The sequence below is a fragment of the Perca flavescens genome, chromosome 3 (assembly GCF_004354835.1).
Source record: "Perca flavescens isolate YP-PL-M2 chromosome 3, PFLA_1.0, whole genome shotgun sequence".
NCBI lineage: Eukaryota > Metazoa > Chordata > Actinopteri > Perciformes > Percidae > Perca > Perca flavescens.
This window is the reverse complement of record NC_041333.1, coordinates 21,680,432-21,705,467: the sequence shown is the minus strand read 5'-3', so window position 1 is coordinate 21,705,467 and position 25,036 is coordinate 21,680,432. Positions and strand designations below refer to the sequence as shown.

Sequence of the window (25,036 nt, the reverse complement as noted above, 5' to 3'; positions counted from 1 at the left end):
GTGAACCTTAGTGCTGCTGCTCTGTGACTTCATCATTGTCACAGCACTCTGGCAACATCACACTCTTCACATTCACAGTGAAACCCCAAGCATTTTCTCAACGCTTTTCATTTACTGCCTGTGAGGCCATCTGACCCTCTTCACTCTACAGGACTGACTGCCGTGTCGGTCCGCAGAGTCTCAGCAGTGTCACTCACTCCCACTGGATTTCTTTGTTGACACTTGACTTGAAGCATTGTAATGCCTTCTCTTATGGAATGGAAGTCAGTTCAGATAAGGTCAATGAAGCCTATTGGTCGAGCCTAACTCTTACTAAAACTATGTAACCCATTTTCTGTGGTCAGTTATCAGCCCCAAACCAAACTTTAGATGTATGTACTGTAAATTGTGTGGCCTTGCTGTTCTCTGCTTCTGCTTCTTAGTTTGTTTCCACTGTGGGATCATCGTACTTGAGTTTTACTGAGCCAATTCCTTTTTAGATTTCTCTAAAATAACTTTATTTGGTGGCCAACTGGGTTTAAAACTATTGTTTAGATCCTACTGCACAGCGACTCCCTTTCCTCTTGTTTTTTTTTTCTGCTTTTTTTTCTTGGGGTGGCAGTAACTCAGATCATGGGGACTTCGGTTGGGAACCGGAGGGTCGCCGGTTCAAGTCCCTGTACAGACCAAGTATTGAGTGGAGACTGGTAGCTGGAGAGGGGCCTCCAGGGCACTACCGGAGTGCCCTTGCCCTTGAGCAAGGCATAGAATCCCCAAACTGCTCCAGGGTTACGTGACCTACTATGGCTGACCCTGCGCGACGACCCCTCTAAAACAATGCATGCGTGTGGTATCTGGCCAGGATATGCCAAGAGAATCAACTGCCTTATATGAATTTGCCTTGTGTTGATTGACCAATAAAGCATCTTTTTACTTTGCATGCACACAAGAGATGAGAGAGATTGAATAACAAACCACAGTTGTCCAGATGTTCATATGTTTATGGCCTTTGACTAGAAGTCAGGGCCTCAGTCTGAGGAGTATTTTACAGAGGAAAAGTATACCCTGCAATCCTCACAGAGCTGGCGTACTGCCTGTCCTTAATGTTTTCCCTAACATTTTGTTGCCAAACCTCAAACTCCTTAGGCTTTGCCACATAAACATGAAGCAAACTGTGCTGCAGGAAACACATCAAACAAACAACTGTGGATATGTACAGTATTTCCATAGGGTAATATTTTCTGTCTAGAGTTGTATAAAAATGTTCTGGTGTATATTGGTTTTACACCTAGCACTCAGTCAGCATACAGTATTTTATAAATATGAATAATCAGAAGTCAAATGTTTGTGTAGTAACAAAAGAAGCGCTGTTGTGGGCTCTGGAATGACCGAGCCAATTGATGCTGACACAAATCGATTCAGCCTAACCAGAATTTATACAGTAGATGTCATCACTTTAAATTTCATGTTCATATCAAAACTGACTTTTCTCAGAATACAATTTCAACAAATCCTCTCACAAAATAAGAAACAAAAGAATCCAGACCAAATTTTAGAAACTGATAATTTGTGTATTTATTTAATCAATTTAATGCGTAAAAAATGCGTTTGTTTGTGTCACTAAGACCTTTTTTTTTAAATGATTGTTTAATCAGACCCATTATAAAAAGTTTGACTTGAAGTGAAGCAAAATGTATTCTACAGGACAACAGTAAAATAAAAATTACATGTTTGTATTTAAATCATGCGTTTGAGAGGCCTTATAGGGCATGAATCAAACTTCAACACACACAAACCTAATATTTATTACAAAACCTTGTGTGTTGTACTACGTTTGGTTGTGTGAGAACACCACGCTATCAATATTATAAATGATACATTTCATTTATGTTCAAATAAGGTTTAAACTCTTGTGTATGATTTCACTGATGTTTGTGAAAGTTAAAGTTTGTGCTATAGCCTATACAGCATGTGCATGCAGTCGACACATTTATAACAGATAACATTTCATGTAGATACATTTTACAACTTCAGATGTTTATGTTTTTGAGCAAAATACAGTCAAATATGTTATAATCTTTGCATACAATTGAAACATCCGCCTTTGGATTTCTATAAAACAAAATCTGCATAATATTCAGAGCAACATATATTTCTTTTAGTTGTGCCTGTTATAGTTCCTCTCGTCCTCACAACATCAACAAAAAAATTTAAACTGATCTGTTTATCCCTTTCTGTTCTTTCTGCTTTTGTTTTCTGGTCATTTTCTGGTAAAATGCTGCTCTTTGCTGCTGCTGCTGCTGCTGTGCTCATGCAGAGCTGCTGTGGGCCCTGTAAGGCAGCAGGCTGGGCAGCGGGGCGAAGGGAGGAGGGTTCGACTCAGTGTGAGGAGTCGATGAAGGATGAGAACTCTGTGAGGCGGCCGTCCCTTCTGCTGGAGGGAAATACATGGAGGCTCCCTGGATAGAGCAGGAGAAGACAACGGAAACAAAGAAAGACGTTGACCACAGACCTCAAGTCATATGTCTTGTGTGTGAACTAAACACTGCCATTTTTGATAATTCAAAACAGATGTAAAGAGTGATTTTCTGAATAACTTCCAATATTATGTTCTACCTCAAAAAAAACTTTCATTTTGTGTTGATTTTGGCAGCCCCCGTGGACCAACGCGGAAGTGGTTGTGACGTGAAGATCTTGATCTGGCTAGCACGTGCATTTGTTTAGGAAGACGCAACTTATTTTTAATACTATTTTCTATTTAACAACCCAGCTGTTACATAACCAGTTTAAAACTCCTTGTACCTTTTTAAAAAGCACAGTTAAAACTTAGTCTTTGTGTTTGCCAATAATAATAAATAATAAAACATGAATAGATGAATGGTAAAATCTATTTGGTATAATCTACCTTTTATTAAAAAAATCCTTACGCAACAAGTTCCCAAGCTTTTTACAAGCTTTTATCCACTTCTCATTGTTTTTTATCTAACTTCTGTTTTAGTTCAAGTATTACCTGTCACACTCTACTTCGATTAGTTTCTATTGATGTGAATTCCAGTAAACATCCTTGTTGAGGATTATAAAGTGTGGTTAATTGTTCTTCTGAAAAGACAGCATTCCTGGCACTAAGCATATTGCTTTATTACACAGATCAAGACTGTAAAGTTGATCCGATGTGGGTGGTCAAGTGTGGAGACCTGAACGGTCTTTTTCCACAATTTCGGTTCTGTTCAAGTTTGTGGAAAAAGGCAGATTCTTTTCTGAATTAAAGGCAACCTGGAGATTTTATTTAAACAAAAAAGGGTTTACTACCATTTATTGTTTCTCACCTAAACAAAACGTGTGTGTCCTTAAGATCTAACAAACTCTTTTCATGCATTTCCTACTTCATGAGACATTTATAAACTGTATTGTAAAGCTGTAACCCTTAAGGCCTTTTTTATGCTTCTGTGTCGAATCGACGGCGTACCCCCGCAGACCCCTCTGCGTCTACGCCGGACCCTACGCCGTAGCCTGACATGCACCTCTCAAAAAATGAAGTATAAACATCAGGCCACTTAGTAGGCTACGGCGAAAGCTCTGCATGGAGCCTGCGCAGAACCATAAAAGGGCCTTTAAGATTCAGTTCTGGTTGATTTGGCAACACTCGTGGTTAGCGTGGTAACAGCTAATGCGGTTCGCATGGTAAAGGCACACTCAGCCACTTTGAAGAAAAACCTCCTGTAAGTAATTACTGAATGTAAATAAGATGAATGACTCAAATAGGTTTTGATTTTCTAAGAATGTTGGGGATTATAACTTTAATGTTTTGAATCCTGCATTGTTTACATCAGATCGTGGTCATCTTGTTCTCCTCTGTAATGCTGCGCTGCTTTTTACGGCACATTCATCATTAAACTGAGGGATGTGGAGTGTTCATGGTACTGCAGGCAAACACATGATCCTGCTCATCCAAACTTTACAAGCCAGCACAACTAGTGTTTAAAAAACTCCACAGGCTACTTCTAAATAACTATATAAATAGTGCTATGATCTGTTTTGAGATGAGAATGCTTAAAGGATGTATAATGGATGGATGTCGGCGGAGATCAGGAGGTTTGGGTCATTTACGGGACATTAAGATGGTTAGTCTAATAGGCAGGGATAAGGACAATTAGACCACACACATACATATGTTTGTAATGGTATCTTTATCTTTATCTGTGTGTGTGTGTGTGTGTGTGTGTGTGTGTGTGTGTGTGTGTGTGTGTGTGTTGACCGCACACTGACTGGGTGGAGCTGGTGAACTGTATGTGTGTTGGCGACGTCCATCAGCAGAGGAGCTGTCGGGGAAGATGCTGTGCTCTCAGAGGGCTCGGTCACAGGGCCCCTACTCCTCTGACACACACAAAGAGAAACACACAGACACACACACAAATGTTATTATAAGTACACTGTATGTGCTCTGGTGTATAATGTGCACACATGAAAAAAATAAAACCGTCACATTCAGTCATTACAGATGAAATGATACACAAGATGATTTAGATGGTCTGATGATAAGCCTTAAATGAAGAGCACTCGCTGATTACAACACTGTTTTCGCCATGATCATGGGAAGTCTGAACAAATTTAATGTGATCCTTTACTTTGGATAACTGAAAAAAGATACGACTGCAATCCGAAACTTCATTTCAGTCAGAGACACTTACATCAAGGAACTGACTATAACAAATAGTTATTCAGTTAGATTTGTCAGAAAAGACTGAAAAAAAAAAATCTGTTAATCTGCTTCATCAGGACTGTGAGGGTGTGGTTGGATCAGATTTGTTTCATTGTAGCCTGTCAACATAAGCAAAACCCACAACTGTAATTTTTTATTACATTTTTATTTAAATGTTGATAAAAACCTGATTGGTGGACATCAGTATGTAACGTCACCTTTTCCAATTGAGTTCTGCCTACTTCACAACCTCACTGTTTTCCCAAATTAGTTGACTTTTAGAAATTTGCAGGGAAACCCGTTGCCTTAAACCGTCTAAGTTTTTACACATTGTAAAACTTAACAAGTCAAGTTGTATTAACACAGAGCAGTAAGTTGATGCAGTAGACAAATCAAGTTTACATTAGTAGGCATTACTGAAAATCATTAGTAAACAAATAATTTTTTTCTAGAGTCACGTTGTCTAAAATAAGCATGTTAAGTTAAAGCTTTAGTGCGTAACTTTTTTATATTAATGAACATCTGTTACACTCAAGCCATTGCCAAATGAGTTGATACAAAGCTAATCAGCTCCACACAACTCTCTCTGTATTTCTCAGTATGGCTATGTTCAGAAACTGGTGTCGTCTGGTGACTTTCGCGCACAGAAAATCGAGTCAATATAATGACCTCTTCTGAAGAGTCCATCATGTTTTTTTAAATCCTCTGTGTCCTCCTTGGCTACTAGCAACTGTGTGGAGGAGGGGTGGGTCATGGTGCGCAATCAATGAAGGCTTGTATCACGTGGATGCACTGACTGTTTTGTTGTCATTAGAATTCCTCACGGGGAGACAGCAACTACGCATTACAGCTTAAATATGCAAAGAAACATAACAAATGTAAAGTATTAGGCTACGTAACGTACTATAGAAATAATTTGTTTATATAAATATTGTTTTTCCTTTATTACAGCCTGACTTTAAGAACAATGTATTCCATACATTTGTTCCAAAAAAAGAAAAAAACAAAGCAATACACATTAAACATTGTAATTGCCAATGTATGTGTATGTATTCTACTGCATGGAATGTTTTACTCAGGAGACAGAGTTATATATTATATATTTTTCCCATGAGCCTTAGCATCCCTTCAGCGCAGAACAGTTCAAATTACCCCGCCCCTACCATACATACATCCTTAGTTATCCTGCTTAAAGTGACTACATGTAACTTTTAAATGTTTCTGAAACTGTGTAATGTTCCATCTGATTATCATAAATTACCTGTAACAGAAAATTAAACTAACAGTGAAAAGAACGCTATTTTTATATAGTTTTTATTAACGCCTCTGCCTGGGTCCGATTTTTCCTGCAAAGTCACAAAATAATTTACGGTAGGTAGACGGCACTACAGTAACACATTCTGACGGGTCACAGATTTTGACATAACACTGGAAAAGCCGGTTAGTGAGTAGTAGGAGATTTCTTTATGTAGGCTTAACTGTATTTTAATTCTATCTTAGAAGTTATCTGTTGTGGTTATATTATGGCTGATATTGGGGCAGGGCAAAAAAAAATAAGGAAATTAAACGAAGAACAACTAAAAGCTAAAAGGGAAAGGGAAAGACGACGGGCGAAGTCCGAGTCACACTCGTTCGGGTTTTCAACAGATGGAGACAATAACGGGATTGTAAATAATTCAAAACTGACCCTGAATTGGCCCTCAGGTATGTAATATGTCTATTTCATTCATAAAATAACTAGTCTGCGCGATGTGGTTGTACGTCAGTAGCAGATATTAAATTGCATCCCCCTTCCATTTAGTGCGGGCGTTTTATTCCTTTTAGTCCGTGTTTGTGTGGTCTATTTTCTTTTCCCTTGTCCCTCTGTAGTTGTGTAAAACGTCCTTGGGTTTCATGAATTGCGCTATATTAATCTAAGTTATTATTACGTTGGTTGATACAACAAACTCGTAACGTTAATGCTTTGGCTTGTGACGTCTGTCTTACTACATCTTAAAAAGGGCCCAGCCCACCGCTGCTTAGAGGACACAATGATGCAAAGCAGTTTTCACTACCCCTGAGTGAGCAGCTGATCTGCCCTAACATCCCCCTTTCATAATCATATAAACCCATAAAACAAACTAACCAACAGCAACATGTGGTGAAAAGAATGAAACAGTGGAGGCCAATCAGCTAATGCAAGCACAAGTTCCATCTGTTAAATGTGTGGCGCTGAATCTTTTCACAAATGGGTCATCTACACATTATTCGTCATCCCAGCTGCTGTAGGTCGCTTTCCATCTACTTAATAACTAGTAATAAATCCATTAAAATCTAATAAACTTAAGATGTGGTGCAATAAGTCTACACAGCAAACAAGAACTCAAATAAAGGGAGTTGCTTCATCAAATGTTCACATAGTATTAGTTACATTTGTCACTCGGTGGACACAGTTAGCAACGAGCAGTCTGATTGTGTCATTTTAATGATGCAGCACACGTTCTTCCCTGCAAATACATTTGATATATTTGGACCTCAGTGTTGTTCTGGTCTCCATATGGGTGGTCCAAAACTGTTTGAAGCTGCAAATCTATAAATTTCGCAAACTGTTAGTTTAAACAGATAGGGGGGGCACATTTGCAATCTGTAAATATATTAATGTAAATAAATCTAATCATCTCATAGGTATGTAGCAAATGTAGGATGGACAATTCCAGATATTAATTGCCTGATTTGCAGATGTTGACTCATACAGATCTCTTCTGTCAATTTATTGACAGTATGTAAACACTATATACACAAATATATGGCATGTAGAATGTGGGGGAGTTGAACACATGACAGATAATGTTATTTACAAAAAGAAGACTTTCTGCACGACAAAATGGTAAGATGGAAGTTTTGGCAGTTGTTTGGTCTGTTGGCAATCATCTCCTGCAGCGTTTCACTCAGGCCAGATCAGCTGAATCTCTGGCAGCATCAAGCTCAATGAGCTCTCCATAGACCACAAAAATGTTGAATCTCTGGTGTTTTAAGTAGGCCGGGTTGGTGGAGGCAGTTTTCAATGCAGATCTAGGACAGGCCCCACCCGTCAGTGGGACAGCTGAAGCGGCTTTGGGCATTTGAGGTTTAGATCGAAATACAGTAGGTTTGGTGTCAACCTAGATGGTTCTTGGCCATAACGACTCAAGCAGTCGATTAGGGCGCCAAGCATGCTACGATTATATTCATTATCTATTTCAAAGTTTTTCTCGATTAACCGTTTGGTCTTTAAAATGTTAGAAAATAGTTTAAAAAACAGGATTCACAGACCCCAACGTGTTGTCATTTAATTATAAACAGTCCGAAACCCAAAGATTTCCAATTTATTGACATAGAAAGACAGGGAAATAAGTAAATATTCATATTGAGAAGCTGGAAACTAGGAGTTTTTGGCATTATTGCTTTAAAAATTACTTAAATGATTAATTAATTTTCTCTTCCCTCTGTTCTCTAAACAATAAGACGCCCAGAGTGGTTATAGATTTTACTTGAATGAGCAGCAACCAGGGACAGTGACCCTTGTCATAAGTGATGCTACAGTATCATTTGACATCAAACAACACATATCTAGGAGAGTGGAATCCAAACTAAAACAACAAAAAACTCAGTAATATGATGAACAAGCAAAGCATATTTCAACATATGCAATTTAGCAGATTGTATGAAATGGTTTTTGAGGTTTGATGGTCTTTGACTTAGTGGCTTTAAGTGGAAGCTGCAGGAGGAGAAGTAAAGGAATGCTTTTGAAAACCTTACTGATGAACTGGGGCTTAACATCCACAGACAGTCTGGGTTAACCCTGCTGACCTATAAGTGTTTTCCACTTTTTAGAACTTTGTGAACTTCAAATTCCGTCTTTGTTGTCTCTTACTGCACGGAGGTAGAAGAGATTCAGGAAAAACTGACCTCATGCACTACAGGTGCATGAACTGATCTCAGTGAGAAAAACATGATGGGACAGTTTGTCTCTGTTTCACCTCTTTTCTCCGTCTGCTATCGTATTGTTCAGAGATTGAACTTTTTTAAATACACAGCGAAATAGCCTGGAACCTCCTGCTACCAAATATATGATTTATGTGTCTATCGCTGACCATGCTAAGATATCCATCCAGAATAGGGTTAAGATGTTTTTACTTTCATGGATGAATAAAGTTGAGGGATATGCTGTTAGTCTCACTTTGCCAGACCCTCCTCCAAAGCATGCTGAAGGAGGGTCTGGCTACTCCACATAGAACTCTTATGACCTCATAAGGAGCAAGATTCCAGATCAGCCCATCTGAGCTTTCATTTTCTCAAAAGCAGAGCAGGATACCCAGGGCTCGGTTTACACCTATCGCCATTTCTAGCCACTGGGGGACCATAGGCAGGCTGGGGGAACGCATATTAATGTTAAAAAACCTCATGAAGTGATATTTTCATGCCATGGGACCTTTAAAGTAATAGCTCAGACTGTCCAGAATAAAGGTTTATTGCTGTGTAACCATTTCTAAAATCTTTGTAATGAACTCTAGACCTCTCCTGAACCCACCACTCCACTTATCTTTTCACTTTTTCTCATCACTGTGTTTGAATGCTATCAATTTTGGCAGGCTTTGTGTAACAGGTCTTCTTTGGGTTACGGCTTGCTAGATACCATCTTCCATTTGGGTGTCATTTCAATTTGATTCGCAATTCAGAAGAAAAACTGATCCTGACTGCTTCACATTGTGAAGAGTTCAATCTGACTGAGGTTGACCTGTGAAATAGTGAGAGCAACCAGCAGCCAGGGAATTTGAAAGAGCGTACGTAAAACTGCGAGGTGAAAGACAACAGCATTGCAGAACAGGAAGGATGCTACATTGAGAAAATAAGTCCTTGCCAATTCTGGTGTTTCATCAGCATAAAGTTGCATTCAGGCTAAATTGCAAAGTGAAAATAATTAAAGGTGGCATGAAACCATAGTCAGCAGAGTAAAATACGTATGAACAGACACAGATTCAGTCTTGGTGCTTCTGCTCAAGCTTGTTTCCGCCTAGTGGCTAAAAATCAACGAGTGCAGCAAGTTTAACCAAAGTTTGTGAAACCTGAAAACATATTTGTACTTTTTGAAATGATTGTTAATAGTGTTTTATTATTCAATTAAAAAAAAAAAGCCTTCACATTTATGCAGATCAAGTGTGGGGTCTTTTGCAGAGTTGGTTGGTTATAAATGTTCCAAATGTACCACGTCCTCACAATATAGGACCTTTATAAATGTGTGTCCACCCAAATATGAATCGTAGATCATTCTACCCAATTATTAATAATACATTCTGATGTTTGTCAACTGTTCTGTCCAGTCCCGTCTTGTCAGTTCTGTTATTGTCCTGTCTCACTTCCTTCTGTTGTTCTGTTTGCCACCTTGTCGCGTTTTATGTGTTATGTGTTACACTTCGTACGTGGTGCTTTAAATCCCCCACCTGCCCTTATATGGATCCAGGGTCTCACTAAAACAGGGTGAATGGTCACGGTGGGGCAACTGTTAATGCACTGAATGTAATTCTAAATCTGAATGTAACATATTGTGTATAAAACAAATATAGCTCTATAATAAAAATAAAGTTGTCCTCCAAAGAGGAAAGGTGGTGGTAGGAAAAAAATAAAAATAAAAATAAATAAATAAATGTGTGTCCTGAGTCTGTGTGTCTTACCAGGTCCTTGATGCTGCCCAGCACGGCTGTAGTAAGGATGCCTGTGAAGAAGGCCACGAGGTTCAGGCCAGTGAGGTTCCAAATTAAAATGTACATAGTGAAAACTTCCTCACAGCTTTGTACTCCAACATACTCGTAGTAGTTGCTGAGGTAGTCTCCACTGCAGAACAAAACAACAGCTCTGTTAACTACGAATTCATTTAAAATTTGTTGGACAAGAACATTCAATAAAGACAAGACGAAGCCTGACATTTTGGTGAAAATTCTCAAATAGTAATAAGAATATTTTAGCAGATAGTTGACATCAGTTTGTTTAAACTGTGATGACATGGCAGCGGTAACAAAACACTGAGATAATGTTGTAGTAATATCACTGTCTCACTTGGCGCAGTCGTACAGGTCGCAGCAGTAGCAGGTCCCACTTCGTACTGTAATATTACAAGACTCCTTTGGACTCCAACACGACACCTGAAAAAGGAAAAACAAGGTTAAAATGTGTCAGTGCTCACCTGAAAATACAACACAGACAAGTCACAGACAATGTTTTGCTTGTACACATCAGTACAGCTTTACTCACAGAGGTGTAGAAATTCTCATAGATGTAGCTGCTGCCACTGCTGTAATACTGACATCTCTCTGCTTTCATTGGACGCATGTCCTGGCAAACGTTAATGAGAAGAAATATCATCCACAGGATTTCAAAACAACACCAATTCATCTTTATTGAGGATAAAACAAGATATTATATAAGTTTGGAGTCCGTTTGGGATAAATTTACAGAACTCACTCAGTCCACTTTAAACACACTTTTATTTAGGGCTCTTTTGTAAAATAAGTTTACAGTGGGGGAAATAAGTATTTGACCCCTTGCTGATTTTGCAGGTTTGCCCACTTACAAAGAATGCAAAAATCTACAATTTTAATCATATGTACATTCTAACAGTGAAAGACAGAATCTCAAAGAAAATTCCAGAAAATCACATCATATGAATTTATTAAAATTGATAACCATCTGATGAGGAAAAACAAGTATTTGACCCCCTGGACAAACAGCAAGTATTCTGGCTCCTACAAGCCAGTTAGTCTTTCTTTAAGACACAGCCCCAATCCGAACCAATTATCTACATCAAATACACCTGCCTCACCTCGTTACCTGTATAAAAGACACCTGTCAACACCCAAACAACCAGCATCCAACATCACCACCATGGGCAAGACCAAAGAGCTTTCTCACGGACATCAGGGACAAGATTGTTGATCTGCACAAGGCTGGGATGGGCTACAAGAGAATCGGAATGCAACTTGAGAGAAAAGATCAACTGTCGGTGCAGTTATCAGGAAATGGAAGAAGCACCACACCACCGCCAACCTCCCTCGGTCTGGGCCTCCACACAAGATCTTGCCTCGTGGGGTGTCCCTGATCATGCGAACGGTGAGGAATCATCCCAAAACCACAAGGGGGGAACTGATGAATCAACTGAAGGCAGCTGGGACCACAGTTACAAAAGAAACGGTTGGTAACACACTACGCCGTCATGGATTGAAATCCTGCAGCGCACGCAAGGTCCCCTGCTCAAGAAGAAACATGTACAGGCCCGCATGAAGTTCGCCATTCACCACCTGGACGACTCAGAAGAGGCCTGGAAGAAGGTGATGTGGTCAGATGAGACCAAAATAGAACTTTTTGGCCTCAACTCAACTCGTCGTGTTTGGAGGGCAAAGAACACCGAGTACAACCCAAAGAACACCATCCCCACCGTCAAGCATGGTGGTGGCAACATCATGCTTTGGGGGTGCTTTTCAGCCAAGGGGACGGGACAACTCCATCGTATTGAGGGGAGGATGGACGGGGCCATGTATCGTGGAATTCTGGACCGACATCTCCTTCCCTCAGTGAGAGAGCTGAAGATGGGTCGAGGATGGGTGTTTCAGCACGACAACGACCCTAAGCACACCGCCAAAGCAACAAAAGAGTGGCTGAAGAAGAAGCACATCAAGGTTCTGGAGTGGCCTAGCCAGTCTCCAGACCTGAATCCGATTGAAAATCTTTGGAGGAGCTTAAAATTCGAGTTGCCAGGCGACAACCTCGAACCCTGAATGATTTGGAGGCTGTCTGCAGGGAGGAGGGCCAACATCCCTGCCGAAATGTGCACAAACCTTGTCACCAACTATAAAAACGTTTGACATCTGTGCTGGCCAATAATGGCTTTTCTACAAAATATTAACATGCTGTTTGTCCAGGGGGTCAAATACTTGTTTTTCCTCATCAGATGGTTATCAATTTTAATAAATTCATATGATGTGATTTTCTGGAATTTTCTTTGGGATTCTGTCTTTCACTGTTAGAATGTACATATGATTAAAATTGTAGATTTTTGCATTCTTTGTAAGTGGGCAAACCTGCAAAATCAGCAAGGGGTCAAATACTTATTTCCCCCACTGTATTTCCCCTGGAAATGTTTTCTCTGATAAACATTCACAGTACTCATGGGTGGCTTATTTTATGAAATACAACATATCAGACTCAAACAATAAACTCCTGGACTTCTATCACTGTCCTTGTTGTGCAAGGTGTGTGGTTAGATTTGGACCGCTGCTGATGTTTACTGGACCCACAGGAAAACCTTCCCCATCTATTGCATTGTGAAATAAAACGCACAGCAGGTGGAAATATAACTGTTCTCTTGTTGGAGTTGTTGTGCTGTTAGTTGAGGATTTTATTGTTTGTATTACATAATTGTGTTATGGTACATCTCAAAGAGTTTGATCCATCTGTACCGTATGGTATGAAAAGGAACAAAGACATTAAGAGAGGATATGCAATCCTATCTGGTTTTGAATAGGTTGAAGAAAGGTGACCTGTTGCGCTTTAACCTCTTGGACATCATAATTTACTGCACTATGAATCAAAAAGCGACCTTCAACACACTAAAGCATGAATTACAGTTACTTTGAGAATTTATTCTTAAAGGTAGGTATGCACTTATCTTCTATACTGTATATACCCTTACACAACAGTTCTAATCAAACGTTATAGATCATCTCATTCTTCAAAGGAAAGCACAGGTGCCATTTAAAGTTACAATAAACCAAAGTCTAGTTTACATTTCCAATATATCTTCTAAGATACACTGCATGTAATTCTATTTTTATCGTTGCTTTCATCATAAAAAGAGCAGCCCAAACATTATGGTATTTTGTTGGAAGTACAAAAGATTAAAGATGGTAATGTGACCCCATTACTTAATTTTATTGTGCCAACGCGCAATATCCCCTTCTCACTGATATTTGTCTGAAACACTTTGGCACAATAAAGTTCCTGAACCTTTTGTGCATTCGAATAAATGAATGTAATAAATATGTTTTTAAGGACTAAGCTCTGTGCTATTAAAGTGCCAACATCTGTTAAAGAAAAGAAAAATCATGGGTGGCACGGTGGTCAGTGGTTAACACTGCTGCCTCACAGCAAGTAGGCACTGCAGAGTTTGATCCTCGGGCTGGGCAGAGTACGAAATTAAATCTTAAATCATGGTGGCAAAGCTCATTTGAAAATAACATACAGTTTGGTCCAAAAAGATAAACACAGAGATCTTCAAAACAAAACAGGCAGACTTGTATAATATATTGTATTTACAGTATTTAGACTATTTCAACAAATGTCTGCCATCATTACAGTTTGCATGAGAATGGAGGCCATGTCACCTTGACCTGATGTTATTGTGCAATGTGTTGAGGGTTGACCCAAGGAAAAAAAACAATAAGAAGAAGCAAGCAGCAACAAATAAAGTAATCTTTTCCAACTGTAACCATGTAATACAAAAGTACTACATTTTGGGAAATACATTTTCTTGCTGAGAGTTGGATGAGAAGATTGATACCACTCACCTGTGTGCTAAATATGAAGCTACAGCAAGCAACCACTTGGCTTAGCTTAGCAAAAAGACTGGAAACAAAGGGGAAACAGCTAGCCAGGCTATTTTCAGGTAAAACTCACTAAATAAAAGGTTTGTTAATCTGTAATAAAAAAGAAGTGTAAAAATCACAAGTTGTGTTTTTTATTTCTTAAAAAATACAGTGAAGTCAGGCCAATTTTGCCAAAATAATCAAAGGTCATAATAATCACAATAGTCAGAGGTTACATCAATAGCATCTCCCTTAAGTGACCAGCTAACACCAGCACTAGCTAGCTAGCTTGAGACATGTTTAGACGACCAAAATGTTCCAATTTTTTAATGAATTGAAAACACAATGAAAGGGTCTAAGTTTAAGACGGAAATATGGACAACACCCCAGGACAAGTTCATGGCTATTTTAATGTACACAGTGCCATGGATTCACATTGCTAAGCCCTCTGTCCTGATTGACAGGTGTGTGTAGCCACGCCCCCAGAGCATCCCCTGCTTTATCGTCAATTTAAAAATAAATGGGACCATAACATACTAAATGAAAATCATGTTGTATTGAAGAAGACATGAAAGTAGTGATTGAGGCCATAATCTCATTAGGAAAATGTTTACTGGAGAATAAATCAAGTGAGAAGTAGGGTAATCTTCTCATAGACTTCTATAGAAACAAACTTCTTTTTGGAGCCAGTAGAGTTCCTGCCTGCTTCACAGTCAGAGGTTTTTGCTCTTACTTACATAAGACTTTATACTGTGCAAGTTGTAATTGAAAATGACAGTCTAAATATTTAATTATAATTAAAAGTCGACAAAAACAAGACTCAAATGCATAACTGATAGTGACTGCAAGGTCGTTACATCCACCCATAAAAGAGGAAGTCTGAATGTATGCTTGTTAACCTGTTAGTTATTTTAGGGAGGAAGCTTGCTGTCTATTACAGCACCATATATCACATTCAGTCACTTATTAGGCCGAAGACAGCTGGACTTCCCCCTCAACACTTTTACAGTGATGGTGCCTCTTGGTCCAATCCCGTTTGTTTGCTTACATTAGGCTTTCACAACTGATAATTTACGTGGTCAAAAAAAAATATTGCGGCAAATTTTCTTAACAATGGGAACTCATTTCATGGACAAAATGATATCAATATTGCCAACAGAGCGATGTTGGCACCCACTGTGGGCTAACAGGCTCACAGTCAACTAGCATAGTGGTTTGTTATTGCTTTATGGTCTACTATTACTCCTTTGTTTAATCATCCAGCACAATCATAACTGGTGTCACAGTATACACATGCAAGTGCAGGTAACTCACCATGTTTAAGACAATACAGACGCCATCAATCACCAAACACACAAAAGAGGTGATGATCCCGAAGCTGAGGAATACAATCGCAGCCGTCAGCTAGAGGAGGAACAAAGGAAAAGGCAAAAATGAGAGAATTTCCATATAAAGATATATATATATCTGTTTTTTGCAGATTATAACTAAGAAGAAAGTATTTTTTGTCTTTCTAACAGATGCCAGTCACAGCAGAACCTGTTTTGAAACCACACGTTTATTTGTTGGTAGGTGGAAAGCTAATTTAGGTTTGTCACAAGGCAGTTTGCTCACAAAATAGCTTTAAAGGGTGTTTTTTACCCAGAATTTATTAACTCTTTAACTGAAGAAATCTTAAAATATCTTATGAGAAATATCTTATATATAATGCTTGTGGTCTCAACACAGGACATTCACCCCGGAGACCGGCATTTGTGTCCCGTTTGAAAATAAATGGAAACGGCGAGTCATTTTAACTTTACGAAGCTAACGGAAGTCACATTCTACATCACGTGCGTAATTACGCCATGTATGTATGCACCGGAAAAGAAGTAACATAACAAATGTACTGATGTGAACACAAACCATGATCTTTTTATTAACCAAACCAAGTAGTTTTTGTGCCTAAACATAAACGTGTTTAAAACTGCGACAGTTATGTTTATATGAGAACAGAAAACGCTCCTGTGGGTCGTATTTCCGCCCGTGTTTTAGATCTGTCTAAAATGAAAGGATTCTTCCTTGGCCCATGCTACACCCTTCCACCAAGTTTTAATGAAGATCGGGCCAGTGGTTTTTCCACAATCCTGCTGACAAACAAACCAAACCGAAAAATTACCTCCTTGGAAGAGGCAATAATGACAATTACTATTTTTGAATACATTTTAAAAATATCAACATTTATTAATCACCACTTTGTATGGGCTTACTACCTCTTGTTTACTTTTAATTCATGTATATGTGAGTATATGTACATGTGTTTGTCTTTATGTCATTGTGTACATAATATATTTTATAAGTTTTTTGCAAACAAGACAATTAACAACAAAGTGAAGATTATGAAAATATCAACATTTATGAATAATTTTGTCCCTTCCACTGTAGCAAACTGCAGGTTGACAATAGTCCGACAGATACAGGCTGCTGAAGGCCTGGTCTTATTTGTTTAAACTGTGACTCTTCCAACTCATAATATTATGCCTGCCTACTTGAGAGCGAACAAAGCAAAATAATTGTGTTAGCACTCTGTAACTGATAGCTGCTGACTTGCAGAGCTGAGCGTCTAAATGGACTCAGTCTATCTTCCCTTCATTCCTGTTTTTCATTCATCACAATCTCAATTCATCACATGCTGGAAGAAAATCATCTGTGGAATAAAGTAAATATGAAAAAGTTCCACTTTTGCACTGAATAGGTTCCCTGTCTTCTCCGGTATTTAAAGTTCTTATCACAAGAACTCATCGCACTATTGATAAAAAACAGGATACCAAATCCAAGCACAACCAGTTTTATCCATGAACTTCTGCAATGGAAGTCTTTGCAAATTATGCAAATTCCCTGATCTCCCTCCTGAACAGGATGATCTGCTGTTTTTAACATTTCTGGCATAAAGTGGCTTTGGCTTGATGGTTGTGATGGATGAAAAGTCAGGGGGGGGGTCACAGAGATATATAATGGGAATGGTCCTCTGGGAGTCGTGAACAGCCTTACCATATCAAACAAGTTGTTGATACAGTGCTAAAGTTAAACTCTGTATAGGTTACGTATTGGAAGGGTTCATGTTTTACTGTCTTGCAACACAGCGTCAAAGCAGATTTTATGTGAATGTTTTTGGTATTGGTTGTTCGGTTTTTACACTGATCAACGGAAAAGTGTTTCCAGAATACTGAAAATACTTGCCAGGTGAAATCTATTGATTACAAACAGGTGATCTCCATTTCACTAATTACAGTGTGACTTCTAAAACCAACTGGCTGCACCTGTGATACTGATTTAGGATTGTAAAGAGAGGTGTATACTTATGCAAACATGTATTTTGTTTTTCTAACTCATTTTGTCCACTTTGTAAAAAAAAAAAAAGTCTGTTTTCACATTTACACTAGTGTCTTTTCCTGTTGATTGGTGTAAAAAACGGATCATAGGAAAGGTATGTTATATGCATCAGAACCATAAATATTTGACCCTGAGATGACTGATACGTGGAGGAAGAGCAAAATTGAAATTTTTTTTAGAGAGAACAGTTTTTAATAACATAATTACATGCCATTACTTCACTAGCATACGGTTCTTTGTTAAACAAATCAAATTACCAAATTTCCAGTTCACATACTGTGCTTAATAATAGTAATCGCTATCATTAGCTAATTTACTTTTGTTACAGTACCTCTTTTAATTGTTTTCACTCTTGAAAATGGCCGCTGTTAAAAAGACAATAAAAAAAACACTGTATATTCTGTTAGTGGGGAGCAGGTAGAAATGTCCAGCAGCTTCACAAATGTACAAAGGCTGAAATAACATTAGGGTCAGTTGCCTCATCTACAGTAGAAGGGCATTTTATTGAAAGGAATGCGTGTTGAATAACAACATAGTAGATACGCATCAAGTACTGGTTTTCCATTTATTTACTACTGCAGTGGTTTACTGTGAACAGTGTTGCAGTTAGCTAAATAAAGCTCCTTTGTGTGATAGATGTCAGATTCTTGAGAAACTGTACATTTAATCAAGAACAGATCATTGAATTACTGTTGCTTTGCCTGTAAAACTGATCCGTTCATGCAGTTCACAATGAACCAGGGGCAGATTTACCCCTCAAAATCCTTAGTAATTTTTGAAACAATAGTTACTTGAATTTAGACAGAGATGAAGCCAGGGAACGTCAATTTTGTCAGCTGAAATGACAATGTTGGCAGATTCGGTTGAACTTCAGTTGTAGCTAGCTAGCTAGCTCATTTACCTAACATCAGGGGCAATTCTAGGATCAGACGTTTACGGGGGGCTCAGCCCCTAATGAGAATGTGACACAGATGCAGCGCCTTGCAAAAGTGCTAACCCCCCTACTGAAAAACAAAGACAGCTAACGTTTTTTTGACACTATTAACACTATGATGGAACTAAACATGACACTTTATAAGTCACAGTAATAACAACTAATTTGACACAATGTTCTAACATTCAGAAATTTCAGTTGCTTACATTTCAATTTGGGTTCTAATCTGCGCCATGAAATTACCAACTTCTTTTCTGGGGACTACCAACTTTAAAGGTCCCATGACATGGTGCTCTTTGGATGCTTTTATATAGACTTAGTGGTCCCCTAATACTGTATCTGAAATCTCTTTCCCGAAATTCAGCCTTGGTGCAGAATTACAGCCACTAGAGCCAGTCCCACAATGAGCTTTCCTTAGTATGTGCCATTTCTGTGTCTGTAGCTATTGAGGAGGAGAGAGGGGCGGCAAGGTGGAGGGTGGGGGTGTGGCCTTGACCAACTGCCACTTTGCTCGTTTGAAAGCCATGATGTCTCTCTCTTTCTCATGGGTGGGCTAAATTCTCTGGGTGGGCAAAGCAGAGAAAGGGGAGGTAACCTTGCTCCTTATGACTTCATAAGGAGCAAGATTCCAGATCGGCCCATCTGAGCTTTCATTTTCTCAAAGACAGAGCAGGATACCCAGGGCTCGGTTTACACCTATCGGCATTTTTAGCCACTGGGGGACCATAGGCAGGTTGGGGGAACGCATATTAATGTTAAAAAAAACCTCATAAAGGGGACCTTTAAACTTCACAACCGCACTCCTGCTCTCCCTCTGACAGATCAGATAGAGACTCACCCAAAGGTGGGAGTCTAGCACAACCACCTCTGATTGGCCAACACTACGTTTCGGTTAACCCTTTCCTTGACTGGGTTACAGGTGCATAGCATCGGTGACAGACACACAGGATATTAAGCCTGTTTCAACCCCTCCAACCTGTAGTTGTTTGTCCTCTGTCACTAACAGACATGTTCGCAAAGCTTGAGCCCCCCTAAAAAGGGTCTAAAATCGCCAATGGCTAACGTTATCTCCCCGAGTTGGTTAAAAACAAAGTGTGTGCCTAATTACTATTTCATGTTTCAATCTGGCTCATTTTAAAATGAGAACCCTGCTAATGATTGAGGTTAACGATGTCCCAGGCAAAAAGTCAACATCCTCACCAGTTGAATGTAAAATAATTAGGCTTCTCTGCTTAGCTATACTTATTTATATTTCTAAACAGTATGCACGAAGCTCTTGCTGTAGCATGCTTTTTTACAGATCAGAGCTAGAATCAGAAGTATAAACTTTGCCAAATTCAATACAGTATCGCTCTTACTAAAGCCATATTCACACCGTTTCAACATGTGGGCTGTGTCCAGCTCACTCTCTATTTAATGTACTGTAGTGGACTACATTTACTGTCTGCCATTGTATTTGAGTGTCCGAATTGTTTGAGTGTGAAATTTAAACACTAAAGTGCCCTCAAAAATGTTAGTGGCGATGTCTGCTGTGTTTCTGTCTTTCCTCTAACTACCAACCAGGATTAATACCGTATTGTGGTCTCCCGCAAAAATCTGGACATTTTAAAAGTGAAGGCTGAGTCATGAGATTCTCATTAATACAATTTAAAAGTCCCCAGTGTCACAGTGGGAGGCCACAAGATGTTGCAGAGCAGCACTGCTGGTCACCGTGATAACATACATCATACTCTTAGCCAAAACACATTCTCTTTTGGCAGGTCGGGGCTGGGTGTGCACAGTGAAAACATGAGGAAGAATTATTACATCGGACGTAGGTGTGTGTGAGAATATACCAGCTTTTTGCGGTTTTCTTCCAGATGCAGTCCCAGAAGTCCCAGGAATGATCCAAGGGTCAGCTGTAAAAAACATAATATAATGACCACAGTAAGTGTTATGCAAAATATAGAAACATGGTTCATTTCATTTCATTCAAGAACTTTGTTATGATGTGGTTCTCTTCCAAGGAAAGAACTCAGCAAGATGACTGTTAAAATGACTAGGAAAATGGGCTTTGTGGTACCATAAAACATAGATGTGTACATGTTTTATGTTACATACTGTTGCCAAGAGTGATCAAAAGATACACAATGAATGAGTCAGTAACTGCATGGCCCAAATCTCCCCAGAGATATATATCCAAAAACTGATTCTGGTGATTCAAATTTAGGAGAAGTCTGACTTCCAAAAGATAATTATCTCCTTTGAGTTTTAAAATCAATCAATCATCAATTCCACAGCCTACCTAAAATTATTTAAATCTCAAGCAAATGATTATTGGAAGACCACAATGAGCGACGCAAAATTTTGCAAGACTTAAACATTGCGGCTTACATTTCACAACGAATAAGCTATCACATGCATGTTTTCATACGTTTTAAAACTTCCTGCTGATTTACTGGTAGCAGCAAAGTTTAAACAAACTTTAATTTCGCTGTATTTCACAAAATAAACCATGACGGGGAATTATACTGTAGAGACGAGTAAACCACTTACAATAACTCCAGAGATGTAGCCAGTCACATTCAGGCTCTCTGTTCGGGTGGTTGTGTAGACTCCCAGCACCACCAGCAGCAGGGACAGACTGAGCATGCCCAGTACCAGCCACAGAGCTCTCCTGACCCTCACCATCATGTCTGCCACCCACACGAGGAGAGAGAAACATATTACAGTATATGGGATAGTGCACAACAAATAAAACAGTAAACTAGACTTGGCAGCTGCCTATCTGCATATTTCTAGTTTAATATCAAAGTTGACAAAATAAACCTAATTTAATTTGATTGAATTGAACTTAATTTCATTCTGAAAATAAACCTTATGATCTCCATCTTGTTCAGTTGAAATGTCATGAATGTTTACAACTCAGGATATTGGAGCAAAGTAGTAGATTTGATTATATCGCTCTAATGTAACTAACAAACAAACCTTAACTTTTAACCGTCTGACTATTTAAATGACACCAACAAGAAAATGTTCCTTATTATTAAGAAACATAAAAGATTAGAGATAGTCCTACAGATTATTTAATCTAGGAGCAGACAACAAACATCCCAAAGCTGAAAACATGTAGTCTTTACTCAGGTACAAAGTATTGTGGACTACAGTAAGTTATTGTTTTCATTATGCCCTTCAAGAAGACAAACAGAAAGGCATATTTATCCAATTTTAAACAAACATTTGAAAATGATAAAAACATAAAAAAGAAAAACACGTCTTAATTTAACTCATTCATTCGACCACTAATACACTGGATGTTTGTATTGTTTATTTCTTGCTTTAATTAAAGACAGCATTCATTATTCCCTATGTGTGTTTTTAAAAATGTACATCTAAGCTTTAATAACACTGGAAAAAAAAAACACAACATCAACCCATTTGCAATAAAGTGTAAATTGAGAAAGGTATCTTCAATAATGCCAGCTGGTAACATGCAAAAATAGCATTTATTTTCCTCAATGGAAATAATTCCAAGGAAGTGGCACCCCTGCAAATTCTATACTATACTGTAAAAGATCAAATGCATTAACGTACAATATCATCACCAATTCTCCAATATATAATACCAAAGACACACATTAGTCATATTAAAGTGTAGACCTACATACATTCCACCAATGTTGAGACGCGTTTGTTTTATACAATGTAAATCGGTATCGACGTAAACTGCATGTGAAATTAACGATAACAGCCATTTACCAGACTAAAAAAAACATACACAATAATTACTACAATGTAAATCTCTTTCAGACTATTAGTCCAAAAGAAGATTGAACATGTAACCAATAAAACATGTAAATGCAATATGTCAACAGTCGTAGATTAGATTAATTTAGTAATTATGCTGTTTAATGCAGGTGCCCCTATCACGGTCTCATATATGCTACCTGACCACATTACCATCCATAGATATATATGATTACCATCTAGGCTTCTCCCTGGGAGTTACCTGTTGCTCGGCTCTTTGGCGCTGGTTTGTCCCGGCCCGGCGCTCCCTGGATCCTTGCAGTCATGATAGATCCACTCTCAAGTCCGAGTCCAGTTCAGGTTTCAGTTCAGGCTTGCAACCCTCTCAAAGCTTTGTGAGTTCTGAGTAGCACGGACATCTACTATGAGTCTACTTCACTGCAGCTCTGTGCGTAATTTGCCAAGGCTGCAGCCATACCCGCCTCTAATTTGCTCCGGCCTCTGCTGCATTCAAGGACGGTCGGAAACGTGCGGGACTACTGCTATCAAGATAACCTAGCTACTCCTTACAATTAAGGATATGCAATAACAAACGTTCTTTTCAATTAATAAACAATTGACCCTATAGTTGTAAATCAAGCAACACCACATATGTTGGTGAACGGCTGAACGTGCTGCTGACACATTGAGAATGAGAACATGGTTTTGTAAAACACTGGAGTGGATATGGCCGAATTAACCTCCTGTGGGGGACAGGGAGCAAACATTTCCACCTGGGCACCTCTTGACCCCATGTTTATCATCTCTCTATGAAATGTTTTTCCATGCTACAAATCTCTTTGCTTCCTGTGTGCTGTGTGGTAAACTAGTTTAATTAAACACATTGATTTAGGAATATATATAACATGTTAGTAAAACATGAAATACCTAGTTTAGTGGTTCCAGGGGCTCAATATTTGTAGTAATGTTAAAGGCTCTTGTCGTGTCAGTTGAGGTTGCTTTTTCTGGTGCATATTCTTGAACAAATTTTCAATTAGGCACAAACCAAAAGTATGCATTTGGGCCCCTAGTGATCTGGAGCCTCACAGTTGCCTGCTTGCCACAGTTGGTAATCGAGCCTCGTCTATGAATAAAGGATATGTAACAGGCAGCTAAAATGATTTGTTTTGATAATACATTTTTTTTTAAGAGTTTTTTTGGCCATTTTACGCCTTTATTTTCAACAGGACAGCTTAGACTTGAAAGGGGAGAGAGAGGGGGAACGACATGCAGCAAAAGGCCGCAGGTAGGAGTTCAACCCGCAGCCACAGCGTTTAGGACTAAGCCTCTTTATATGGGCGCGTGCTCTACCAGGTGAGCTACCCAGGTGTCCCATGTTTTTTTTTAAGCTTGTAAATGACTTATTTTGAAAAACATTTCCCAGAACATTAATGATCACGTAGCCTCAGGGAGAGGGATAACTCAGATTCACACATATTGACATTTTATCCTTTTCTCTGTGACAACCCAATCGTCAAGGTAATCAATCAAATCCCAACTGCAAGTGGACATAGTTACAAGAAACTACTCTACATACTTAGAGCTGGGAAGATTGATTGTGAAATTTTTAACAGGCATGTTGAAATACTGAGATAAGAGGAGTTAGCTCTAGTTTGCTCCTTAGTTCCAGATGTCTGAATCACAGCCTATATCTCACATTCTGTGTCCAGGGATTTATTGGAGTGGAAACAATGTGGCCACGCCAGGCCAAAGTGTCATTCAAGAGGAGACGGTATATTAAATCTTTGAAATCACCACTTAACTTTTTCCCTTCATTTCTGTGTTAATGGTGTTTGGATTGATGCATTAATCTGTGAAATATAATCATCTTTTTAATAGGGTCTCTTCGTTTGGTACAAATGATCTTTAGCACAATATGCATCTTGCAGCCTTGGGAAATTTGTCTGAAACTATAAAACATGCATTCAGAACACAGAAGAAATCTTCTCGAAGGAGCAGGAACACGGAAACCTTTAATTTTTCATTTCATGGTGCACTTACTCTGATTGGAACTGCAGAGATGCCTTGGGAGTGCTGCACATTGATTGATCAAAATCAATTGAAAAATAATGCCATGACCAGTTGGTGTATATAATTTATAGATGCACATAAAATATTTAACACACATGCATGCAGACTCATAGATTTATTTGATCTGTATACCATTATACAGCATATATTAAATAGATACAAATGTTATCTACTGTGAGGTGGATTTTAAGAAGACATGATTTCACTGGAAAATTCAACTCATCATGCCTGTTTAGGAGGGTTCAGGTTTAGAGGTTGATTGCCATCGTCATGGGGCACCGGTCAGAATGCATAGGAAAAGGCAAGGGAGAAGTTCAGTCCATCAATGAAGATTTATTCGACAAAGGGTGAGGCAAATGATACTGGATAACATAACAGAACAGACACACATGGGTTGGAGAATCTGGGGAGAAACAAAACAGAAATTACAACTTAACAAAGTTAATATCCTCACATGATAAACATAAAGTAACTAAATAAAGCTATCATGCAAATATCAAACAGGTTATCAAGAACTAAAGTGCAACGTAAACTTCATCTTATCAGCTGCCACCCTATGTGAAGGTGTTGAAGAGACTGACTGAGAGTGAGTGCAGTCTTAAATAAGGAGTGACCAGGTGAACTCAATCAGGTAATCAGAGCAGAAACAAAAGCCAGTGATGA

At 38.8% G+C, this 25,036-nt stretch overlaps 1 protein-coding gene across 1 annotated transcript; it reads right to left on the bottom strand.

Annotated features, from left to right (window-relative positions):
* Positions 1-1,591: 1,591 nt before the first annotated feature.
* On the bottom strand, positions 1,592-22,771 carry LOC114553170 (transmembrane protein 255B). The gene is made up of 9 exons (XM_028574350.1): positions 22,566-22,771; positions 21,113-21,252; positions 20,413-20,475; positions 15,586-15,675; positions 10,946-11,026; positions 10,751-10,836; positions 10,369-10,528; positions 4,246-4,353; positions 1,592-2,438 (listed from the first exon to the last, which is right to left on the bottom strand). The coding sequence occupies exons 1-9, from the start codon at positions 22,627-22,629 to the stop codon at positions 2,289-2,291; spliced, it is 942 nt and encodes a 313-aa protein (XP_028430151.1). The 5' UTR covers positions 22,630-22,771; the 3' UTR covers positions 1,592-2,288.
* Between the last annotated feature and the right edge of the window lie 2,265 nt (positions 22,772-25,036).

What these genes read in the sequence shown, in the direction of transcription:
- LOC114553170 (XM_028574350.1), bottom strand. Translation starts at nt 22,629, where the DNA reads ATGACTGCAAGGATCCAGGGAGCGCCGGGCCGGGACAAACCAGCGCCA. An exon ending in GCTACATCTCTGGAGTTATT is followed by an intron (nt 20,476 to 21,112) that starts GTAAGTGGTTTA and finishes TGTTTTTTACAG; the next exon opens with CTGACCCTTGGATCATTCCT. An exon ending in TGGGCAGCATCAAGGACCTG is followed by an intron (nt 4,354 to 10,368) that starts GTAAGACACACA and finishes TGTGTGTGTCAG; the next exon opens with AGGAGTAGGGGCCCTGTGAC.